Source organism: Numenius arquata, chromosome 4 (assembly GCF_964106895.1).
Source record: "Numenius arquata chromosome 4, bNumArq3.hap1.1, whole genome shotgun sequence".
Lineage (NCBI taxonomy): Eukaryota > Metazoa > Chordata > Aves > Charadriiformes > Scolopacidae > Numenius > Numenius arquata.
In genome coordinates, this window is record NC_133579.1 from 9,453,606 (window position 1) to 9,475,439 (window position 21,834).

Consider the following 21,834-nt stretch of genomic DNA (forward strand, 5'->3'; position numbering starts at 1 on the left):
TGTTTCAGTCTCCCTTCTCTCTTGAAGCCACTCTTAACCATGTATCCACATGGATCTGTATCCAAAGAACTGTTTAGTGCCAAAAACGCCAAGATGTTAGCTACAAGAGTGAGAATTTAATGTTAATAAAAAGGTATGACATAAAATTGTGAGATGGAAGATTCTATAGATTTCAAAGTACTGAGAAGCAGTGAAACTAGTAAACATGAGCATTGATAGATTTTCTTAGTGCTTGACAAAGTAATATCAACTACTGGGACTCCCAGTTACCCTCAGCTGCTACCAAACACTGAAGTTTATCAGCTATTTGAAACAAAGAGATTGTGATAATGTGCAATTGTGGGTTTTGGCATAGTAAGAGGGAAAAAAAAAATAATCAATTTAGTTAACCACTGTCGTTCATACATCAGTGTTTAATTAATAATGGTCTTCAGAAGTAACAAGCAATATAACTTTGCCTATATTCTGAACTGAAATATGCCCAAACCACAGATTGCCCAAGATCGATACAACGATACTGACTTTGGCCTTGCATTTATATATAGAAGCGTTAGGATATAAAATATATGCACAGGAAGTGTCCATTCCTTCCCTTTTAGGCTTAAGTATTTGGCATGTAACACAATCACCCCTTCAACAGAACATAAATTGGGAAGAAAACAAGAATTGTTGCCTATGGTCTTTTAGCTCAAAACTTTAATTACTTAGCACACGAAATGAGTTATGAATAAAATCATGCAGATATTCACATTACAAAACAAAATACTTCAAGTACAATTGCACATTTAAAATTTAGTCAAATATCTACTTTGAGGTAAAAATGTAACATTAATCAAATATACTGAGCAATTATGAGCTTAGCATAAATAAATATTGATCTTTTCAGAATAAAATAATCAGTGAAAACAGCATTTTTAACACATATATTGGTACAAGAGATACAGTCCATTTACCCTCTTTCAGTGTGATCCACTCATCTGATATAAAGCCACAAATACTATAAAATTGCATACTACTAAAGCACAGCAGCCAGTTTGACCACAACATAAGATTCCTACCTGCATACTGCCCAGTTATTTGAAAAAATATATAATTTCAAAGATTAAAGGGTTTAATTATACAGCTTCCAAACAAGTACAGTGAAAGCTGCACAACCAAATCCCCACTGAATACTAGAAAATGCCTTTGGCCAAAATTCCAAATATAAAGACGTGAAATTCCGGTCGAAAATACGTAACCAATTAACATGTCTACTTTTGCGCACGCGAGTGACAGCATAAACAAGTTCTGTGTTTGTGCACCTCAGTGGGTTGTGGGTTTTTTTTTTTTGTTTGGGGTTATTTAAGTAACTGTTCATGTGAAGAAACTTGTAGCTGCACAGGGTTCAACTGCATATTCAGGTTCTAAGTGACCACAGGCCTACTCTCATGAAATCTAAATCACAGCATTTCTCCAGATGACAGTGGTCTCTCCAATTTCTAACTTCGAGACGAAAAAGAATCATACTTATTTTCACAAGTAGAACAACTATAATACAAATGAGAACAATCTATTATAGTCTGCAATAGCTGAGGTTTGCATCTCCTGAACTGATTCACTCATACGAGCAACAATACAGGGAAAATTACATAAAAAATAGAATATAAATATTAAATTGCACCATGAAACACTACAAACAATATACAAAAATGATATTAGGGTATTAATTATCTATCAACCTATTAAACAGAACACCTTAATATTAATACAGATTGGGAGGTAAACATAACCTACCGGCTTAGTTTTCACATGGCTGTTTGTCAATGCAGCATAAAACATTTCCATAGTGCAAATCTTACCAACTGTATGAAAGATACTATCCCCTTAAAAAAAAAAAAAATGCTTCTCCCTCCACCCCCCCTCAAAATAATCAAAAGACATTTCACATTTAGTACAAGATGTGGTTTGAAACATACTAACATAGAGAAGCTTAATTTTAACACTGAAAAAAAGGCTGAATAATGTTGAGAAATTAAAATTAAAAAGTTAGATATGCTGGAAGACATGAAACCCAAAAATCTGATCCATGGAAGTGAGGGAATAAAAAACACGCTGATCTTTCCTTTTTTTCGTCTGTTGGAAACATATTGTATGACAATACAGCACGCTCCCTGTATTGTACCAACCACTGTAAGATTACTTGAATTGCTGAAGAATCACAGTGTTAAGTATATCTGCTTCTTGTAGTGTCAGGCTTTCATCTGTTAGCTCTCTATTTGGAAAGGTAGTCACAAGAACAAAATCAGTTGTTGCAAATGCTGGACGGGACTGGATAATGAAATCTCGAATATCCTTAATCCTGTGGAAAGGATACAGACAAGAAAACTGTGTATGATTCCATTTTGACATAAACCTTTGAACATTAAGATGATCAGAGAACACAAAACCTTCTAACAGCATTTAATATGTCCTATTGATTTTACATTTCCATTTGATCCATATGACTAATAGTTGCAGCCTAGATTTTTTTCTTCTTGCATAAAAAAAGTGAAAAAATAAACTGAATGTTGCTTGTTTTCTCAAATAACAGAAATAACACTTGTAACATAGAAGTATATTGCAAACCGATAGTTAACACAGGAAGTCAAGCAATTTCAACACCAGCTGTCAAAAATTTCACTATTAATTAGTATATTCTAAAAAGGCTAAAATATTAACGGAAGGAGGAATCTCAAGATATATGGCGACAGTGATGAGAAAGCAGAGGGGAATTATTAATGCACTTCAATAGCAAGAGGTTTCCCCTACTTTCACTTCGCACTGTACTTCTGAACAATAGTTCCTAAAACAATCACATCAACAGTATAACAAGAATAATTTAGTTTTATAAGACATGGATGAAAAAGAAATAATATTTTAGAGATAAAAACCTGAAATTTGACGTTTCTCTCCTAAGACAGTAAGCTGAGAATAAATCTTTGAAGATCTATTGTAACAAGTAAGTAGGCAGATTTACTGTAGCCAAATAAGCAGGGACTTCAACTTTCTACAAGTCTTCAAGGCTTATGACACAAGCAATGCACTTTAGGATAACTAAAAAGATTCACATCCAAGAGAAAATTAATGCTGAAAATAAGCTTCTGTCAACACACCCTTGGTTACAGATGTTACTGGGAAGTTTACCACTTCTACTCTTTCATGCAGACAGAAGAAAATACATCATGGCTACAGAGGCTCCCAGGAAGCCCTACTGTTTATCTAAGTCACTTCTCCAGCAGGTGTTGTGAAGAAAGGATCTGGGCCTGTACTATTAGTGTACATTAACAATCAGGTATGCTAAAATATGAAAAATTATTGCTGTATCTTCCTCCCTATTCACAACACGGCTAAAATCGCCTCACCGTGGTCTGTGTATGTTGTCAGACGAAGAAAGCTGCATGTTGGCTCTGCCCTTATACTGAGTCAGAAGGAAAAAAAAAAAAGGAAATGGGTGAACTTTCCATGTAATGGTATTAACATGGAATTGGGTCCATGCTAAGACAACCTCCAAGGCAGGATTCAAGCTCAGCTTCAGCTGTGTTTTAACACAACAGAACAGATTTCAGATCAGGGCTGGCTTGAACCCTGCTTGCTGTGAAGCATGAGTGGAACTACTGCCCAAATCTCTGCCCTCTGCCCAAAGTTCTCTCAGACACGCTGTGCAGAACCTTGCACTAACACAACCTCTTAGGCAAATAAACAGGGTTGGCCAACACCATTTGTGGCTATGCCCCAACAATGTCAATAAAACTGATGGCAAGCTCTAATCAGCAAACTACTAACAGATCTAAAAAACTCACCAAGTTCACACACTGCCAGTTCTTAGGAGATGACCATCCCAAACAAAACAAAGGTTGGTTCTCATTAGTATGTCCAGCCCACATGCCAGAACTACAAATGAGCATATACCATATATACCCTTCTGCTTATGGGCTGCAGTCTACACTTATAACCCATGTCATGTTTAGTCACAGGCTCAAGTGTAACGAGGTAGAAAGCTGGAGCTCTTTGTTATGGGCCACAGGATTTCTCTGCCTGTATTGTGGACTATATTCCAATTGAGACTACACTCCGCACCTTGCAATGAAGTGCCTTCACCTTGTCATCCAAGTCAGCCACACACTCGTCCCAAGCAGGGCCCAGGGCTGGGATACCTACAGAGCAAGGCTGGCCACATTTCAGTCCCCCCGAGAACAGTTAGAGCTGGTACCGCGTCCTTACAAATCATGGGACATAACTGGTCATAAAAGTTGGAGACTTTGCAGTCACCAAATATCTTGTGTTTCCAAGTACAGAATTTTGCTTTGACAGCCAATTTATCAGTACATCTATGTTATGAAAACGACAGAGCTATAGCACTGCAGTGGAGCTGTATTTTGATGTCTTGATGATATTAATTTAATGACAAAACGTAAACTTCTCAAGATAATTATGGCTACCTGCATTGATGCAGAATCAACTTACCTATGTGTCTGATTAAATCTTTGTATTAATCGGCTTCCATCTGCTAATCTAATTTGAATTTTAGTTGCTGGCATGGAATCATCAATCAGAACAGGCGCATTAAGAATGGATTTCTCCTCCTCTTCTGGTGAAGAAGGTGTGCTGACTATTTCAGGTGTAAGGCTAAAGGGTTAAAAGAAACCAATAAACTAGATATTACTAATGGAGTCAAATCAGAACTGAATAATGTTTCAGTTGTCTTTTTCATTGCATGAGTACCATCTATAGCTACTGCAAATGAGCAATGAAAACCCTCTCAAAGTTATCTGAACTAAGCATAAACAGCTTTTCTAAGAGAGACACAAATAATGTTTTTGTAGTTTCTTGTCAACGATTGCAATACTTCATATATTTTTTTCTTATAACTGTGCATATCATTACACTTGCATGATTTTAAATAGGTAATCAAGTACAAACAAAACTACATTTATGCTTACAGACCATGAAATGAGAGTCTTCGACACTGAGATTTATGTATTGTACTCCCTGGACTGTATTAAAAAATAATCATGAACCACCATAGTGCACTAAACTGACCCAAACTGCTTTAATAATTGCTTACAGGAGCACTGCTTTATGAATCTGGGCATCCTCAACCCTTTTAGAGCACAAATGATATTAACAGGTAATTGGTATCACCACTTCGTAAGCATGGATTTTTTTTACATTTAGTATAAAAAAAATAGAAATCCGATTGGGGATAACCATTTGGCTGCTCCTTTCATTGCTTACATACCTAAGACTTCATAAGCTACCGGAACAAACAGAAATGCCACGCAACAGTTGTGTACGTTTTCTCACACACAGAACCTCCTCTCTTCCCCACCTATTTTCTTTAATAACCTGAGCAAGTGCTCAGGTGAAGAAGTTATTACATACAATTGTTCCCTACGTCACCACTACCAGAGCCTACCACCTTCTCAGTTTTACTGAGCACATTTCCTCATTTTTAAAAAGATGAAATACAGATTAGAAACAGTTAAGAATCCTCTATTGAATTAAACTACTTGCAGAAGCACACCAGTAATACCTTTTTTTGGCAACCAAACATATTACATGAATAAATGCAATCGTGAACAGAAAGTATTTACAACTGAACAGCTAATATTGAGTCAGCTGGAAAAAATGCTACAAAGCCTATAATTGTTATGTGAAAAAGCTGATGACTGGCAGAGTTGAGGTCACGTTTACTGTTTACTGCTACGGAGCAACTTAGAGCTGAAAAGAGATTATGCACTTTTGGACAAAGTAGTCTGAAATGCTCAGTTGCAGGAATGAATTTTGGAACATTATGTATTAGTTCAACTGAATTATACACAGAGTTTTAACAGCATTGGCCTACCCTTGCACCGGGACAGCAAATGGAACAGAACTGGGTGTAAGCTTTTCTGAATCGTAAAATTTCAGGTTTTTTTATTATATATATGAACTTTCTACCATAGCTGGAGATGACACTAGAATTGGAGGAAGTGGGGGAGCCTCTCCTCTCCCACAATCCAGGCTTTGCAGTATCGTTTCGTCTAGGGGAGCACGTACAATTTCTCTGGTTGTTTGCTTTTAAAAACCAGCTCCTACTATAGATGCAGCATCATTTCAAGTTTTAATCCAATTCTAGTAAAAGTTGAGAGATTTTGATTCAAATTATTGCTTATTTATTTTGGATCAAATTAAAATAAATCAATTTATCAAATTATTTCTTTTTCTTAAAGCTAACAGACTTGCCTGGTATAACTTATAATGACTGACTGTTTACAAGGTTGTATTTCAGGACAGTATTTCTGCTGCTTTGTTCCAGAAAAAAATATGGGAGTTGCTCCCATACAAAAATACTTTCCATCTACATTAATTCAAGCATCAGCCATATTGCTGCAATAGCATATCCTGTTCCCTTTGTGATGATCCCAGCAGTAAAAGACAACATGGACTGCAGTTAAACCAGAGCCAAGTGTATCCTTACTGGCCAGTATCATATTATAATAAGTTCTGCCTGTTCCTCACTAAATGGGGAACAATTCATTTGGGTCTGTTTCCTCTATTCAGGGATTTTCTCATGAAGTTTGTACAGTACTAATCATCTTTCAGATTCCTTTGCTCCCATTTTAAACACAGCTGAAGTCAAAAAAAGATAGGCAAAATTATATGCAAGAACAGGCAGAAAAGTCTCATAGTCACAACAAAGCACAAAGCATCTAGCAGACCTCTGAGCAGTTCCAACAGAGGGCTAAGACTTAACTTTTTTAAGATTATATATAAACATGGTGACTCTGAAATCAGGACTGAGACTTGTGGCACAGAATTGTCGCGACGGAGGGAAGACAGGGCCACTCAATATGAGTGATCAGCAAGCTTCGTTTATTGATTCACACAGTGGCCTTTTATGTTCTAACATAATTAGCTCATACATATTACAAAAGTTAAGCTCATGATTGGTTAGTTCTTAGAAAGATCAACTCCACCCTTGGTTCCTTCTTTACAGTTACTTTCATCCTCTTTTCCCATGCCTGAGCAGCTGCAACCTCTCTGTTATCTTACAACAATTATAGTCAAGGACAAGGTGTCTTTACCAGCCCAGTAGTTATGGGGGCTGAATCCGATGTTTCTCAAGCTTTTGCTCGGCCAGCTGGATCATGTCTACGTGACCCTTCTCAGCTAGCCATTCTCCCACAATTCCCCCGTTTTTATTTTGAATGACACAGGCTTGGTTAAACATCCGTAACACAAGGGTTTTCATACAAGACAACATACAACTCACACAAAGCAACGCTATTAGTACAATGATTAAGACTAGCAATCCTGTCTGTAAAAGGTTTCTCAGCCATCTGGACAGACCCAACCAGTCTCCAAGAGCACCCCTATAAGGCACGTAGTAAATGGGGAGCGGGGTGTTGCTAGGCTTGCACAAAAGCTGGTCGTGTTGAGTGATCGAGCTAAAGTTATCCACACATTTTCTCGTGGGTCAAACATCTCGCTATATGGGATGGCTCTTATGCTTACAACTAAGGCAACTACTATAAAGCTTTCTATACCTAAATTAACCATTTTCTCTGTTTCAACTTCTAAGCAAATAGCATGCACATAATACCTAGGGGTTACAGACCCCACAGATTGTACAATTAATTTCTGTCTTTGCGACCTCGTGGTTCACACTCAGGCGCAGCGGTCTCAGTCCGTTGGTTTATGGTGATTAGTCGGGTCACCTTCAGCGGCGACTTCAGGGTGGTCGATGGTGGGTCTTACCCAACGGCTGGGAACCCAGATGATACCTTGTCCCCTATGGTCCATCGTAGAAGGGGTGATTTGCGAGCAAGGGTCAATCCTCCTACTCCCGCGACCGTGGCGCTGCTCGCGTAGGTCGGCCATTGAGCCGGCCACTTATGCGTGCTGATTATGGAAATGTCAGCGCCAGTGTCTAGAAGAGCAACAAGTGATATAGTTAGGTTGGCGTATTGCACAGCAACCGGGCGTTGTGGCCTTTGGCGCAAGCCGACAGTTAGTAGGGCCATTTGTCCTGTAGATCCAAAGGCTCCTTGCCCTCGTGGCTGCTCTTGCAGCAGTGGGAAGGGCTCCCACAAGATGTGGTAGGGGAATTAATTGCGCCACCTTGGTGCCTTTAGCGATGAAGAGCGGTGGAAATAACGTGTGGGCCATGATCTGGATCTCACCGTGGTAATCTTTATCAATCAGTCCCACCAACACATTAAGTCCCAGCATGGTGGCTGATGAACGGCCTATAAGTAGTGCTCCAACAGCTTGTCCATTGATACAGATTGGTCCCTGTGTGCCGGTAGCAATGCTGACAGGCTTTGAGTCCAACAGGGTACAATCTACTGCTGTTGCCAGGTCCAAGCCGAGGCTTCCGCTTGTGGCTGGTCTGAGCTGAAGGGATTGAGTACTGCCGGATATGCAGCTGCTTTTTGTGTCGGCGCGGGGCGGCTCTTCCCGCTGAATCGTCCGTTTCCCGGTTTGGAAGCGCGACATGCAGTCTCATTGTGGTTGTCCGACCGGCAGTTTCTGCACCATACTGAGCCGGCGTCGCAGTTCCGTCTGATGTGTCCAGCAGCGCCGCAACGGTAGCATCGTGGGCGAGGTGATCCAGTAGCATTTAATCGATGAACGGAGGCTTGCAAAGGAGCAAGGGCTGCAAGAACTTGACTCTGCGTAGCCTGCGCGTGTTCCTTTAAACTATTCCCTAGTTCCTTTACTGCCTCAACTAACATTGCCTGTGGCCCTACCGGTACCTGAGCCATCCTTTCTAGTCCTTCCTCGATAGTCCATGTCCCTGGCAATGTAGCTAAGATGTTGCGTGTGGCCGGATTACTATTTTGTATAGCACACTGCTTTAGTATAATGCCTCTGAGATAATCGGGCACCCCGGCCGCCTGTATGGCGTCTGCTACTCGATCTATAAATAGGCCAAATGGTTCCTCCCTTCCCTGCTTAATACCCATATATGAAGGGACTCTTTTTTTTTTTTTTTTTTTTTTTTTTTTTTGAGTGAACGGCTTTTGCTTTTTTTTTTTTTTTTTTTTTTTTAGCTCGGTGTTGCAACGGGGCATTAGCGACTGCCCGCCACGGCTTTATCAACTTTTTGGCTGATTTATTATCGCATATAACTTCGTCAAACAATTTATCCTCATATTTACGCCATTCCTCGTGTTCAAAAACCGTATCTGGATTATCAAAGCAACCTCTCGCTACTCCATACGCTGATAACCCAGGCAACTCCCTTTTACAATCTATACCCTGAACGCTCCGCTTTTCTAAAAAGCATTTGAGCAAATCATACGCTGCTTGTCTGTTCATACCTTCGTTATCTATACCCTAAATGCTCCGCTTTTCTAAAAAGCATTTGAGCAAATCATACGCCGCTTGTCTATTCATACCTTCGTCAGCGCGCTGTTGCAGCCTTTCAGACTTCGGCGGCGCGTAGCCGGCAGGACACTCTCTATAGGTGCTCCAGGGCGCGGGGACCTTTTCCTTTAATCCCTTTCGCTCTTGGGCGCGGGGACCTTTTCCTTTAATCCCTTTCGCCTCCTGCGCTGCTTACAGGACCAGCACTGAGACTCCGTTGACCGTGGCTCGCAGGTTCAGCCCTCTGTAGGGTCCCTGTTTCGGGCGCCATTTGTCGCGACGGAGGGAAGACAGGGCCACTCAATATGAGTGATCAGCAAGCTTCGTTTATTGATTCACACAGTGGCCTTTTATGTTCTAACATAATTAGCTCATACATATTACAAAAGTTAAGCTCATGATTGGTTAGTTCTTAGAAAGATCAACTCCACCCTTGGTTCCTTCTTTACAGTTACTTTCATCCTCTTTTCCCATGCCTGAGCAGCTGCAACCTCTCTGTTATCTTACAACAATTATAGTCAAGGACAAGGTGTCTTTACCAGCCCAGTAGTTATGGGGGCTGAATCCGATGTTTCTCAAGCTTTTGCTCGGCCAGCTGGATCATGTCTACGTGACCCTTCTCAGCTAGCCATTCTCCCACACAGAATAATTTTATATTGCTTTTGTCACGTGATTAGCTTCTCCAGCAGTCTCCTAATTGATTAAATCCAGCTTCTGAAATAGCATATGAATACAGAACAGAAAACCTAGTGGTTTTTACCTTCCAAGTTTTTGCCCTTCGCCACTGAAAGCTTTGAAACGCAGTCTAGGCTTCACATATTCCTGTTCTTGGTGGTCTTCCATATCCAAATTAACTTGGCCACCATGAACAATTCGCTGCAATTCCACAGGAATTTCCCTTAATTACAAAAATAAAAGTTTCCCAATTATGTTCTGAACTGCAATACAAAATTACACAAAAACTTTACACAGTACAATATGAGTTGATACTATTAGTATATTCATTTTAAATGTCATAGATGTCCAGTTGTTCTATGGCTTAATTTCATCTTCAAGGAAGAAAAACAATCAGTAATCTGACAGTCAAAATCTAGAATGAACTAACAAAACATGTGAAACTAAAAGCTATTTGTAACATTTTAACTTACCCTCTTTTAACAGACTCAAGAAACTGAGCGTTTGTTGGGTCTGAGTAGGATCTCAACTCCCCATCATCTAAACTGAAGCCATTCCTCCATAGTTTCAGCAAAATTTGAACCTATGAAGCAAAAATGATGAAATAAAAAAAGTGAAGATAGGCAAATAAAGTATTTCAATTTCATGCAGATCAGTTATGCAATTTTTGATCTATACTTAACAGATTTTGTAGCAGACCACAAACAAGAATGCAAGTGACAAAAGAACAAAGCACTGCACTGTAACTATCATTGTTAGAATCCTTTTAAAAAAGCAAATAATAGTTGTAGACTACAATCTACTTCAAGATCACCTGGGGAAAAAGAATCTCTTAGTCTGTTATCCATGACATAAGAGATGATACAGTAGTTATCTTCAGTGTTCCAATTACTTTCAAAAACACTTAATGTTTCTTGTTGATAAATTAAGAAATAAATCCATAAAATTGCTGCTGATAAATCAGTTACAGCAAAAACTATTATTTCCTCAAATTATTACCTGCTGAGTTCCAATAAAGTTTGGACTAGCTCCATCCAGTTGAAATGCTGAGAATCCTGGAAACCAGCCTCCTTCATTCCCTTCTTATTTTGCTACATGACTGTAAGTCCTTCAGAGGCCGCACCTCTCTTCCCTGCAACTGCCCTGCAGTCCAGCAAAACCAGGCTTCCCTGGCCAGCAAAACTGACCTTCCCTTAGAAAAAACTATCCCTGCCCGCAGGGATTCTGGCTCAGTACAGCTGGCTATTACTTAGAGGACAAAAGGATTACTTAAAAGGGTAGAAGGCAGCAGCTCCTGGTGTGACATGACAGCATGCCCCAACCTGAACCACGTCCTTTGGCCTTATTAATTTCTTGGTTTTGTTTCTAGATAAACTTAACATTTGCTCTAGCCATTCACACAAATGGCAAAGTGTAGAGAACTTCGTTTTTCCTCATCCTCTCCCTCACTTCCTCCTTTTTAAGTGAGAGGAAAGAAAGGCCAGACAATTTCCAAAAGGCATGTAACCTGCTGCTTCACCATTCCTAGAATATATCTGTTCCCTCCTGTTTGAGATTGGCTACTTTGCAAGCCACAACAAGAAACAATTCCTAACTTAAGAGAAGCATTATCTTAGCATAGCTAAGATAACGCAGAACAACAGCTGAAGGGAAGTAACTGAAAGGAATGTCTGCTAAGAATTTCAAAGTAATTTACATCAGAAAATTCCACAATGGAGGCCTTAGGGGTATCCAATGAACATCTGTCCTCTGTGGACACTTTCGCTTTAACAGTTTCTACTGAACACATATCTATTATTTAGATACTAGTTTTTCCTCATAGACATAGTTATAGTAATGCTGGCATTTCAAGCTGTAAACATCATTAAGCAGGCATTTGTGGGAGATTATATTTCCTGCTATTCAGAATTATACTTACATCTTGATTTTCTCCATATATGTATTCAGAGTGCTTTTGCGATGAGTCACCCAATCTATATCCACCGCCAGAAAATGACTGGGGAAAAAAATACATAGCAAAGCTTATTGAAATAAATATCTGAAATAGTTTATCAAAATTCTTACCTAGGTGCAAATAAAAGCATGTGCAAGCTTGCTTCTGTGATAAAAAGCAAATACACTGTTCTAACTGGTATATTCTCTAAGTGAAAAATTGTACCTAGTAACCATAATCAGGCTAAGCAGGTTTTATGTGATGCATTTCGGTTTCTAATCTGTACAGTTTTTCAAATGTTAGTAATTCAACAGATAAAGAGATTTTGATTGGGATGCAACTGCAGTTTATTATTTTTTTAATCAGTTTTAATTAAAAATAAAGCAAGTCATTCCAGTTCAGGTTGATTTCTAATGATTACCCCTACAATTGTGTGGTTCCTCCCCACTTTATTTTCTAGAGCAAGCTACTTGAGCACAGATAATAACACGACTGTGTTGACCAAATCCTCTGCTATTCGCAAACCACAAAAAGATGTATTTGCTCTCATGTGGTTAGATAAGTTTCAGAGAGACTAATGTAAATACAGATCAAAATATTTTTTAACTTTTACCTTAGCTTTACTGAAATCACCAGATGCTCTCGCGGCTTCATCTAAAGGAACAGCCCCATGTTCTTTTGCTTCCTTGAAGAGTTCAGCAACAATTTTACTCGGATTATTAGAAGCCCCAGAAATCTGTAATTCTCTATATTCCGAGTCACCTGAATAAAATCTTTAGAATAGTAATGTTCATAAGCAACAATGCTTTAAATGACAAGCATAATTTTCCACTTCCCATCAAAAGAAAAAAAATGAACAGAGTCAAATTTGGCACAAAACCTTTTCATTCTGATCACAGAAATGTTACACTTGGCTTTGACCTTCCCAGCAATCCAAGCAGCACTATTCCAAAGACATTTCACTAACAAAACTATCACGGTGCCTTCTGGAACAGACCCCAGAGGTCAGGGATCAAGGATATAAGTTTAAGTGAACGCAATCCTGATGCAGCCATAGCTTTATACACCTCACCTTATGCGGATGCCTCCTGCTCCCAGAAAGTCCTATTTCCTCAGGGCTGTCCTGTGCCTGGGCTGGTTAGAACAGATTCAAAAGTAACACTGCCTTGGCAGAGCAAGCGTAAAACTGTCATTGGAAAACTTGAACAGTGCCACAATTTGATCTTTAAGTTTAAAGACCTAGTCTACTTTCATTCCTGCCAATATCAGAAATGGGAAGTTTTTAATAAATTTAATTAACCTTTCAAGACATTTGAAAATCTGCAGAAACTGCTGTGAAAGCTAATTTTGTGCTCTTTTTTTTTTTTCAACATAGCCCCATTTCTAGCTCTTGAAGATAAAAGGTTAAACTACAAATAATTCTGTTGAAAACTGTATCTGCTTGACTATGAAGATAAGATATTCCTTGGTAATTATCTTGAAGAAGCCGCTATAAATCTCTAAATACCAATGGAACAGATGCTGTAAAAAAAATCTATAAATAAATACAAAAACTAGCAAACTTGAGAGTGTTTTGTCTTTCATTATAAGAAGCGTTAATAACTAATAAAATAAACGCTTTCAACTTTCTTTAACTTTTTCACTTAACCACTTGGGGCAATGCAAATCAATTAATTCATGCAATTAGGCCAATGTCTTTAAAATGCTGTTGATTCCACCATATTTTACAATTACCCAAACCCAGCAGTGGGTATGAAGGTGCTCTTACAATCATGCTACTTTTATGACATCATGTAACTGGCAATCCCTTAGTATCATCTCTCCTTTGTACATAAATCTGCATTTATTATCCCAATTGCCATTTATATGGAAAATCTTTGATTATTAGATTTAAAAAAATTATAATGGTAAGGAGATGAAACAAGAATTCTCATCAGAGCTTGTATTCAAGAAAGAAAGGAAGTACTCAAATATATGAGTAATGGATACACAGAACAATTCAGGATGTTTCAGAAAAGGCAAAAAAGCTTCCAAGTGTAAGTTACAACCTTTACATCCATACAGTCAGTCACGTGTTCAGGCATATACAGGTCCTACACAACTACAGCCAGATTCTGCTAAATATAGTTTTACTACAGCAGTGTATGGCTAATACTTGCTCTAATAAGTAACATAGAATCTCTGTAGCTACTAGCTCTTTGCAGGATAGATGTAGCTCACATGCATTTTTAAAAACCTGGGGGAGCAAACCATGAATGTCACAAAAAAATCCAATTACTTTCACAATTGTTAAATGATTTTTTTTTTTTGTTTTAAAAATACCTTTGGTTTTCTTTGTCATCGCTCATGCTTCTCTCTGGTTTTCTCAACCTTCTAAGAGAATCGATTTTAAGACTGCCAAGAGAATAAGAGAAAACGTTTGAGGATGACTGGTACATACACTTCAGTAAGCACTTAATCTCTAACTTCTGAAACTACTTATTTTTCAAAACTAAGAATATCAAGTTGTTGGTTTTTTTTTCTTCTCACCATACTTTTTTTGGCCAAACTATGGAGGCATGGATGCTTCTCAGCGAATAAGCAGCACGTGTATGGCAGAGGCATTTTACAGTAACAGTTGGACTAGATGATCGTTATAGGTCCCTTTCAACTGAACTATTCTATTCTATCACAGGTTATGCAGAATTCTGCTTTACGCCACTGGTGGTCCCACAGATAACACGGGTAATACGCAAGCTCAATGGATGTTTCAGGATCCGGTTTCGCAGAATTAATTACACTTCAAATTCTTTTCATATTTGAGCTGGTTTTGTCAAGAGGTAAGTTGCCTAGCAAAGTCAACATTGGCTTTCTTTGACGTCCTGGAGTCCCTGTCTATGAGGATCCTAAAAACTAAAGAGTAGCAGTTCTCACTTCTATTTTACACAATTTTAAAAATACATTGAATGGCAACATTGCAAAGACTTTCAATAGATGATTAAAATACAGAATCAGTTTCTGGTTTATGATAGGGACAGATCGATAAGCTACCACAGGACAAGCTAGGGTTGTTAGCTTGCAAAACGCCAGGAAAAGCTGTACAGATACATGCTCTTGTCCTGTAATACCTGATGATAAAATTCAGTAATGCAAGATGTAAATGAGGTAACTATCATGGATAAGAGCACACATACAATCTGCTACATGAGTAACGGCAGATCACTAGCTCAGATTTATGCAATTGAGTGATTACCTTTGAAATCAAAGCGTAGCAGAGCAGGCTATCGCTTTTTTAAGTATCAGCATCAATAAACAATATAGTTCTATATGCCAGTGAAGGATCTGCTTCTTCTAACTTTCTCAGAAAAAAATAAATTGTTAAGGACCGGTCACAGACACTTGAAATGCTTTAATCTCTTCTATTTTCTCCCTTTGTCGCATTGTAGGTTTTGTGGGGCTTGTATTTTTGTGCCAATAGTCTTGAGTTTCTTAAAGGAGCACACACAACATGACAGCACATATAATAGAGCGTTTGTTCCAGCAGGGTCCAGAAACAGTCATCTATACCTGCCATTGCAGAAGGGAAGCTGACTAGATGACTTCAAGAGCAGCACTGTTCTTCCTTGCAATTAATACACTGCTTATCTGAGAACAAACTAGAATCTACTAAATGAAAAATCTCATTTTGGATACCATGCAAAAAGCAGCCATCCTTTCTTTCTCAGACAGACTCCAGTATGATTGCCAACAAAGTGTTTGCCAACAGCTATCACACTGAAGTATTCAAGATACTGTACTGCAGCTTTTCCTTTAGTTGGAGTGGGAAGTTGTAACTTCATGACATTTACTGGTAAATGGAGCCATTTGCTTTATTTGTTCATGAACTGTTATATGTAGCTGATTAGTCAACTTGAATGGTTTCAACATAACAAACAAAAAAACCTCACCAAAAAAGCTATTATTTTCCAAGTGTCACATACCGTGCTAAAATCCCTTTTCCTGAAGATCTGCATTTGCAGATGCATTTGAAGCATGGCTCTGCCGACTAAGATCTTTTCTGCTGCTTAACCTCCTTTAAAAGAGAGATCCATATTGGCAGCAGCCATTGAAAGAAAAGCCAAATACAAGACCTGTTACCATGTCCATGGCCAAATACAAGACCATGTCCATGATGTAAAGACTTCTCTTCTTTAAAATGATTTAAATAAAGATTAATTAAAAACTGGCAAGATTTCTTCATAAAAAATTTAAAACTACATTGAATCGTCTAATGCTATGTGAACTGCAAACACTGTAGGCCTGCAAAAGTCAGATTTATACATAGATACCTGTCTTTCCTTCTACCTGCCAAACCCAGACAAATTCATTAAGAAACTTTTTCTTTCTCTCACCTCATAGGAGCCTAATGAACCTACTAATAATTTTTCAAGTGAATATTTGTCTCAAAGGTATTGACATAAGTACAACACTCAAAGCAGCTCACTTGCCAAGTTTCACACAAGCTACTGATTTCCTGAATTTTGAAGAATCAAAGAACTGCAGTATTTTTTCTGATACAGCAAATTTCCAAATTCTATCTGTGTAAACAAAGACCAACACTGCATTTCACTTATAGCATCTTAATGTTATCTTACCTGAAGTGAGTTTAAAGTGTTTTGGGATACCATATAGCACTAAAGCTCCTAAATAAATATAATTTAAAAAGCATTCTGAGAAGATACAGACTATGCATTATTACATTCACAATTCTGGATTATGAACTGCTGTAGATCACTTTTCATCCAAGGAGGAGATCAAGTAAGTATGACAAAGTTTTGTGAGCTAATACAGTACCTATTCAACGCATTTCTGAAGTACAAAGCACGTCTTACCTCTGTGATACTTTCGTGTTACCAATCTTTGTAGTTGTTGGTTTGTCAGGACACAACGCCTGCCTTTTAGCTTCATCTTCATATAACTCTGCCAAGGCCAACTGTAGGAAACAGAACTCTTTTTAGAAGTCTGTAACTCCAGAACTACATATGGAACAGAAATAAGACAAAAACTAATGCAAAAAGTGTGTATCCGCAGAAAATTAGAAACATCAACATGAGAAACCTCAACTACTTCTCTAAATTCAAACTCCATTCTGGTTTATCAAAAAAAAAAAAACCAACACATGATGCTTAATACCATTGTGACTTGAAACTTGTACTCTGCTATCATTTGGGTCATGCTGCTACACTAGCTACATTGAGCCTGTATTAGATTCAGAATCACAGGAGTATATACACATGTATATATTAAGCATCATTTCATTAATATTAACAAATTGAAAATAAAGTTGACAGGTTGCTCTCTGATAAGACTGGGAAGCAAATAAATTTTACAAGCATTTTACACAGAAATAGAAAAAATGTAATTCAAATAACCTTGTACTGGAATTAAGAACCAATTCAGCCTTGCTGGCTTGAAAAGACATCATTGCAAGTACTTTAAAAAAAAAAAAAGTTTTTTCCAAAGGTTCTCCAAATGCTGACATATCACTGGCAAGTTCATTTTTAGGAAGTTGTGCAAGGGACATCTAACATGTCATTTTTAGCAATCTTTCTTTTGTCCTGAATAATACTCTACTCCATTTGTCAAATCATCCTTAATTTTGTTCCCAAACTATTTTATTCACACTTTTCAAGTGATACTAAAATTTTATCATGCACATCAGAATAGGTACTAGGCTGCAATTTCATTACAGTTTTATGTTGAAGGAATATACATTAAAATAAAATGAAACATCATCTGTCCTTCAAAACACACTGCTATGAATGCAGGATATTAATTCCATATTATTGTGAGGCGTTTCTGCAGGGGAAAAATATGAGCTGAGGAATTACACCCATTAAGAAAATTAAACTGAGTAACAAGACAGCTCAATAAAACCACAGAAGACCTCCATTCTATATGAAGATACAAGCAAATATCTTTTGATATATTTGATGATACTAAGAGGAACAGGTAAAGATCTACCCTGTAGGTACCGTCCCTAAACCAGCATCAGGTTTTAGGCTGAGGGAGCGTAAAAGGGCATGGTCAGGCTTCTGTGCTTTCCTCAGACTGCACCTCCTATGGTGTCATGACAAATCAAGTACAGAGCTAGATGGATGGACAGATGGTCAGCTACTCTAACCCAGGAGGGTAGTTCTTCCATTTCTAACATTTTATCAATAATCATCTACCCAAATTGCCTGTCTGCTTCAGTTCACTAACTAAAGACCTTATGAACCAAAAGTATTAACACTGACTTTATTACTGTTATATATTGTAACAAAGTTAATCTCAACTAGAACCTATGAAAATTCCAAATAGTAACCAAGAAAAAAAAAGAAAACTGTATCCATCTTTCTCTGATAGTTACGTAATATTAATAAAATTGGGGCAGTTTCAGTTACCAGAAGGTTTACCTGTTTTCCAATCAATTTTTTGCCAAAATATTTTGAACCTTCATCCAGTTTCAAAGTCACACACACAAAAGGAATACTGCTAAAAGTGTTTGCAATTATACATTTAAGTATCAACGCAGAATTACATTTGTGCTCACACTCTCTCAAAACTTTCCACGTGTAAACATGGGAAAAGATCTTGAAAGATCCTGTCCTTAGCCTTACACCACACTTGCGGAGACTGACGCTTTCATGCGGGGAAAAGACACTCCTACGAAATATTCACGAAATACAATGGCGCCAAAATAACTTCAAGCACAGTTAAAGCCCAGCTACTGAAGCGTGGGGAGAGCCCTTCCAGTTCCCTGGAGAGCTGACCACCGCACACTGCGGCCACCCACCGCTCCCTACAGAGCCTAGTGCTCTTTCAGAGGCGTCCTTCCCTTCCCAGCCTCAAAAAGGGAAGAGAAAAGAAACAAACAGAAAGAAAAGAAGACGACAGCCCCTGCTCAGAGGCCCAGTCCTGCCTGGCTACGGGGGGGCAGCCCCAGCTGGCAAGGAGAGGGGCGGGGAAACGGCTCCGCTGAGGGAAGGCCGGAGCGCCCCTGAGGGGAGCCGGCACTCCGCCCCGCTCGGCTCAGCCCGGCCCGGCCCGGCCCGGCCCGGCCCCGCCCCGCGGAGGTTGCGGGCCGCCCACCTCCACCCGCTCACCTGCAAATCCCTGGCGCTGGGCGGGCGGCCGCTGCTCCGGGGCTGCCGATCCCTCCGGCCGCTGCCGGCCGCCGCGGACACTTCCCCTTCCTGCCGGGCCGGACCTGCCCCGCCGTCCGCCATTTTCCGAGGGCGGTGGCGGCCGAGGGGCGGGGCGGGGCGGGGCCAGCGCCGCGAGGCCCTTCCGCCGCCAGCCGCGGCTGCCCTGGCAACGGGAGGGGCCGGCCCGGCGTAGCTCCGCCCACCCACCGGGCCGTTTCCATGGGGACGGCGGTGCCTAACGCCACCGAGGGTGCTGGACGCCTGTCTGTCGGTCGGTCGGCCGGTCGGTCTGTCTGTCTGTCCTCTGCCTGCCTTGCCCAGGAAGGACACTGTGTGTGCAAGGGCCCGGCTGGCGCAAAGAGGAGGAGTGGGGAGGCCGGTGGCCTCCTCACCACACCTAGTGATGGAGGAAGGCTTTTGGCCACTGACAGGCCTGGGCCGGCCTGGGCCTTGGTGGAGACTGGCAGCCCACGCTCCATGATGTCAGCCCAATGGCCAGAGTGGGAATTTCTCGTTCTGCTTTTACATGCAAGGCTCTCTGCAGAACTGTGAAGTACCATTGCTGATGGCTGAAACCAGACAGGGTTGATCACTGAAATGCTTAAGCAAACTGGGAGGAGGAAGGGCTATCAGCCTGGCAGATGGCGACTCTGAATGCTCAAAGTGGTGGCTCGTGGGTGCCAAAATACTAGGCAGATTTTAAAAGCGTGAGATTTTGGTTTCTTTCTCACTTACTCTTGAGGATTAAAATTTTTTTCTGTATGTGGAAGTTGAGTTTGTCACTTTAATCTTACAGGTTGAGATACTCTGAAACTTTGAAAAAATGCTATTTTGTAATAATTTTGTAGTCGGGTATCGAACTTGACAATGTTGTCTGTCAGAAACTAAAACTAGAAACTTAGAAGTAAAAACTCTTAGAAGTAGACAGATCTCTGCTGCCTGTAATGTGGTGGGCTGACCCTGGCCAGCAGCTGAATGCCCACCAGTTGCTCATGCACTCTGTGCCGGTGGAATGGGGGAGAGAATGAGAAGAGCAAAAGCCGAAAACTCATGGATCAAGATAAAGACAGTTTAACAGATGAGGCAAACCTGCACATGCAAACAAAGAAAAAGAAGGAGTTTATTCACTACTTTCCATGGGCAGGCAGGTTTTTAGTTGCTTCCTGGAAAGCAGGGCTTTGTAACACAAAACAGTTACGTGGGCAAACAAACACCATAACCACGAGCATCCCACCTTCCTCCTCCTTTCCTTGAGCTTTTCTTGCTGAGCATCATGCTGTATGGTATGGGATATGCCTTTGTCAGTTGGGGTCAGCTGTCCCAGCCGTGTACCCACCCAGCTTCTTACCCCCAGCCTACTCGCTGCGTGGGCAGAGTGGGAAATTGAAAACCTGGATGCTGTGCAAGCACTGCTCAGCAATAGCCACAGCCCTGGTGTGTTATCAACTCTGGTTTAGTCATAAATCAAAACCACAGCATTTATGGACTGCTATGAAGAAAATTAACTCCATCCAAGCCAGACCCAGTACCATGAACTATTGAAATTTTGGTTGAACCTTTTATGTGCTAATCTGCAGTGAAATAAAACAATGAATGCTAGAGGTAAGACCTGGAATGACCCTAAATATAACTAATGAAGAGCAAGTAATGTTTAAAAGTGGATATTTTCAGATTCCCAAGAACAAATATAAAGCAAAGAAGGAAAGTAGGCAGTGAAATAAATCCTTAAAATAAATTCTCAGCAGACATTAGTATTTGCCATTTGGGTTATAAGGCAAGACGTCACGACAACCAGGCCAACTGCAAGCACTGTGTTCTTTGATATAAAACAAGGGATTTTATGTACAACAGGAAAGAAGTATTGATAATAGTTGAAATAGTAATCAGTAGTTCAGTTTCCAATTCGATATTTCATCAAGACATGGACCCTTAGTATCTGCATATGAATAAATTGCATTTATAATAATACATTTCACACATATTCTGAACTATATATGTTGATCATGTATGCTTGTAAAGAACTCTTATTCTTTGCTTTATTTAAGAAAAAAAAAAACAAACCCTGACTAGAAATAAGATTCCCCTTCAGTTGGCTCCTGTACTTAAAACTTTCATGTGAAGACTATATTGAGAATAAAAATGTAGTAACGTGTTGTTTCATTCAGCCTTCCTTGGATTGCTACGTGCTGCACAGCTGTTGCCTCAGTGAAAATGTCCTGTGGTGATAGAGGCTGAATTAGCAGAGAGGATGTCTAAGCTGGAATCGCTTTAAAAGCCAAATAACTTTATTAGGAAATCAGGGTTTTTTTATAATTAGATGTCCCATGTTTTGACAAGCATATCTTCCCTAAACATTGGCATTATTCCTGTCTGTCTTTCTCTGTGATTGCCTCCTCTTTGGTTAAGGCTGCCAATAATGTTTTTAAGATATCACCTGCATACAGATTAGGAAATAATTTTTTTTTCTGAGTGAAATTTATGTAGTCACAGACATTTGGAAATTTAAATCTGTCTATCCCAAGCAGTCATTTTAATTTGCATAACATTATTATTGTGACCAATGTTTTCTTGCACAGCTAGAGAATTAAAACAGTTAATTACTACCTGGCAGCTCTAGTTCCTTAATTAAAACTCATCCTGTATTTTTTCTTTATGTCTGAAATAGTCTTCATTTATCCTAGATATTTTCTTCCTAGAGATTAAAAC

At 39.6% G+C, this 21,834-nt stretch overlaps 1 protein-coding gene across 1 annotated transcript; it reads right to left on the bottom strand.

Moving 5' to 3' along the window:
- Positions 1 to 685: 685 nt before the first annotated feature.
- Positions 686 to 19,217, bottom strand: UBXN2B (UBX domain protein 2B). Its single transcript, XM_074146473.1, has 9 exons — positions 19,087 to 19,217; positions 16,831 to 16,931; positions 14,303 to 14,374; positions 12,594 to 12,753; positions 11,966 to 12,043; positions 10,521 to 10,630; positions 10,133 to 10,270; positions 4,483 to 4,644; positions 686 to 2,338 (listed from the first exon to the last, which is right to left on the bottom strand). Exons 1-9 carry the CDS (start codon positions 19,207 to 19,209, stop codon positions 2,176 to 2,178), a joined length of 1,107 nt encoding a protein of 368 aa, XP_074002574.1. The 5' UTR covers positions 19,210 to 19,217; the 3' UTR covers positions 686 to 2,175.
- Between the last annotated feature and the right edge of the window lie 2,617 nt (positions 19,218 to 21,834).

Excerpts from the sequence above, each read along its gene's own strand:
- UBXN2B (XM_074146473.1), bottom strand. The coding sequence starts at position 19,209 with ATGGCGGACGGCGGGGCAGGTCCGGCCCGGCAGGAAGGGGAAGTGTCC. Across the intron at positions 12,754-14,302 it reads GATGACAAAGAAAACCAAAG|ATTTTATTCAGGTGACTCGG; the intron begins GTATTTTTAAAA and ends ACTATTCTAAAG. Across the intron at positions 2,339-4,482 it reads AGATTTAATCAGACACATAG|GATTAAGGATATTCGAGATT; the intron begins GTAAGTTGATTC and ends TCCTTTCCACAG.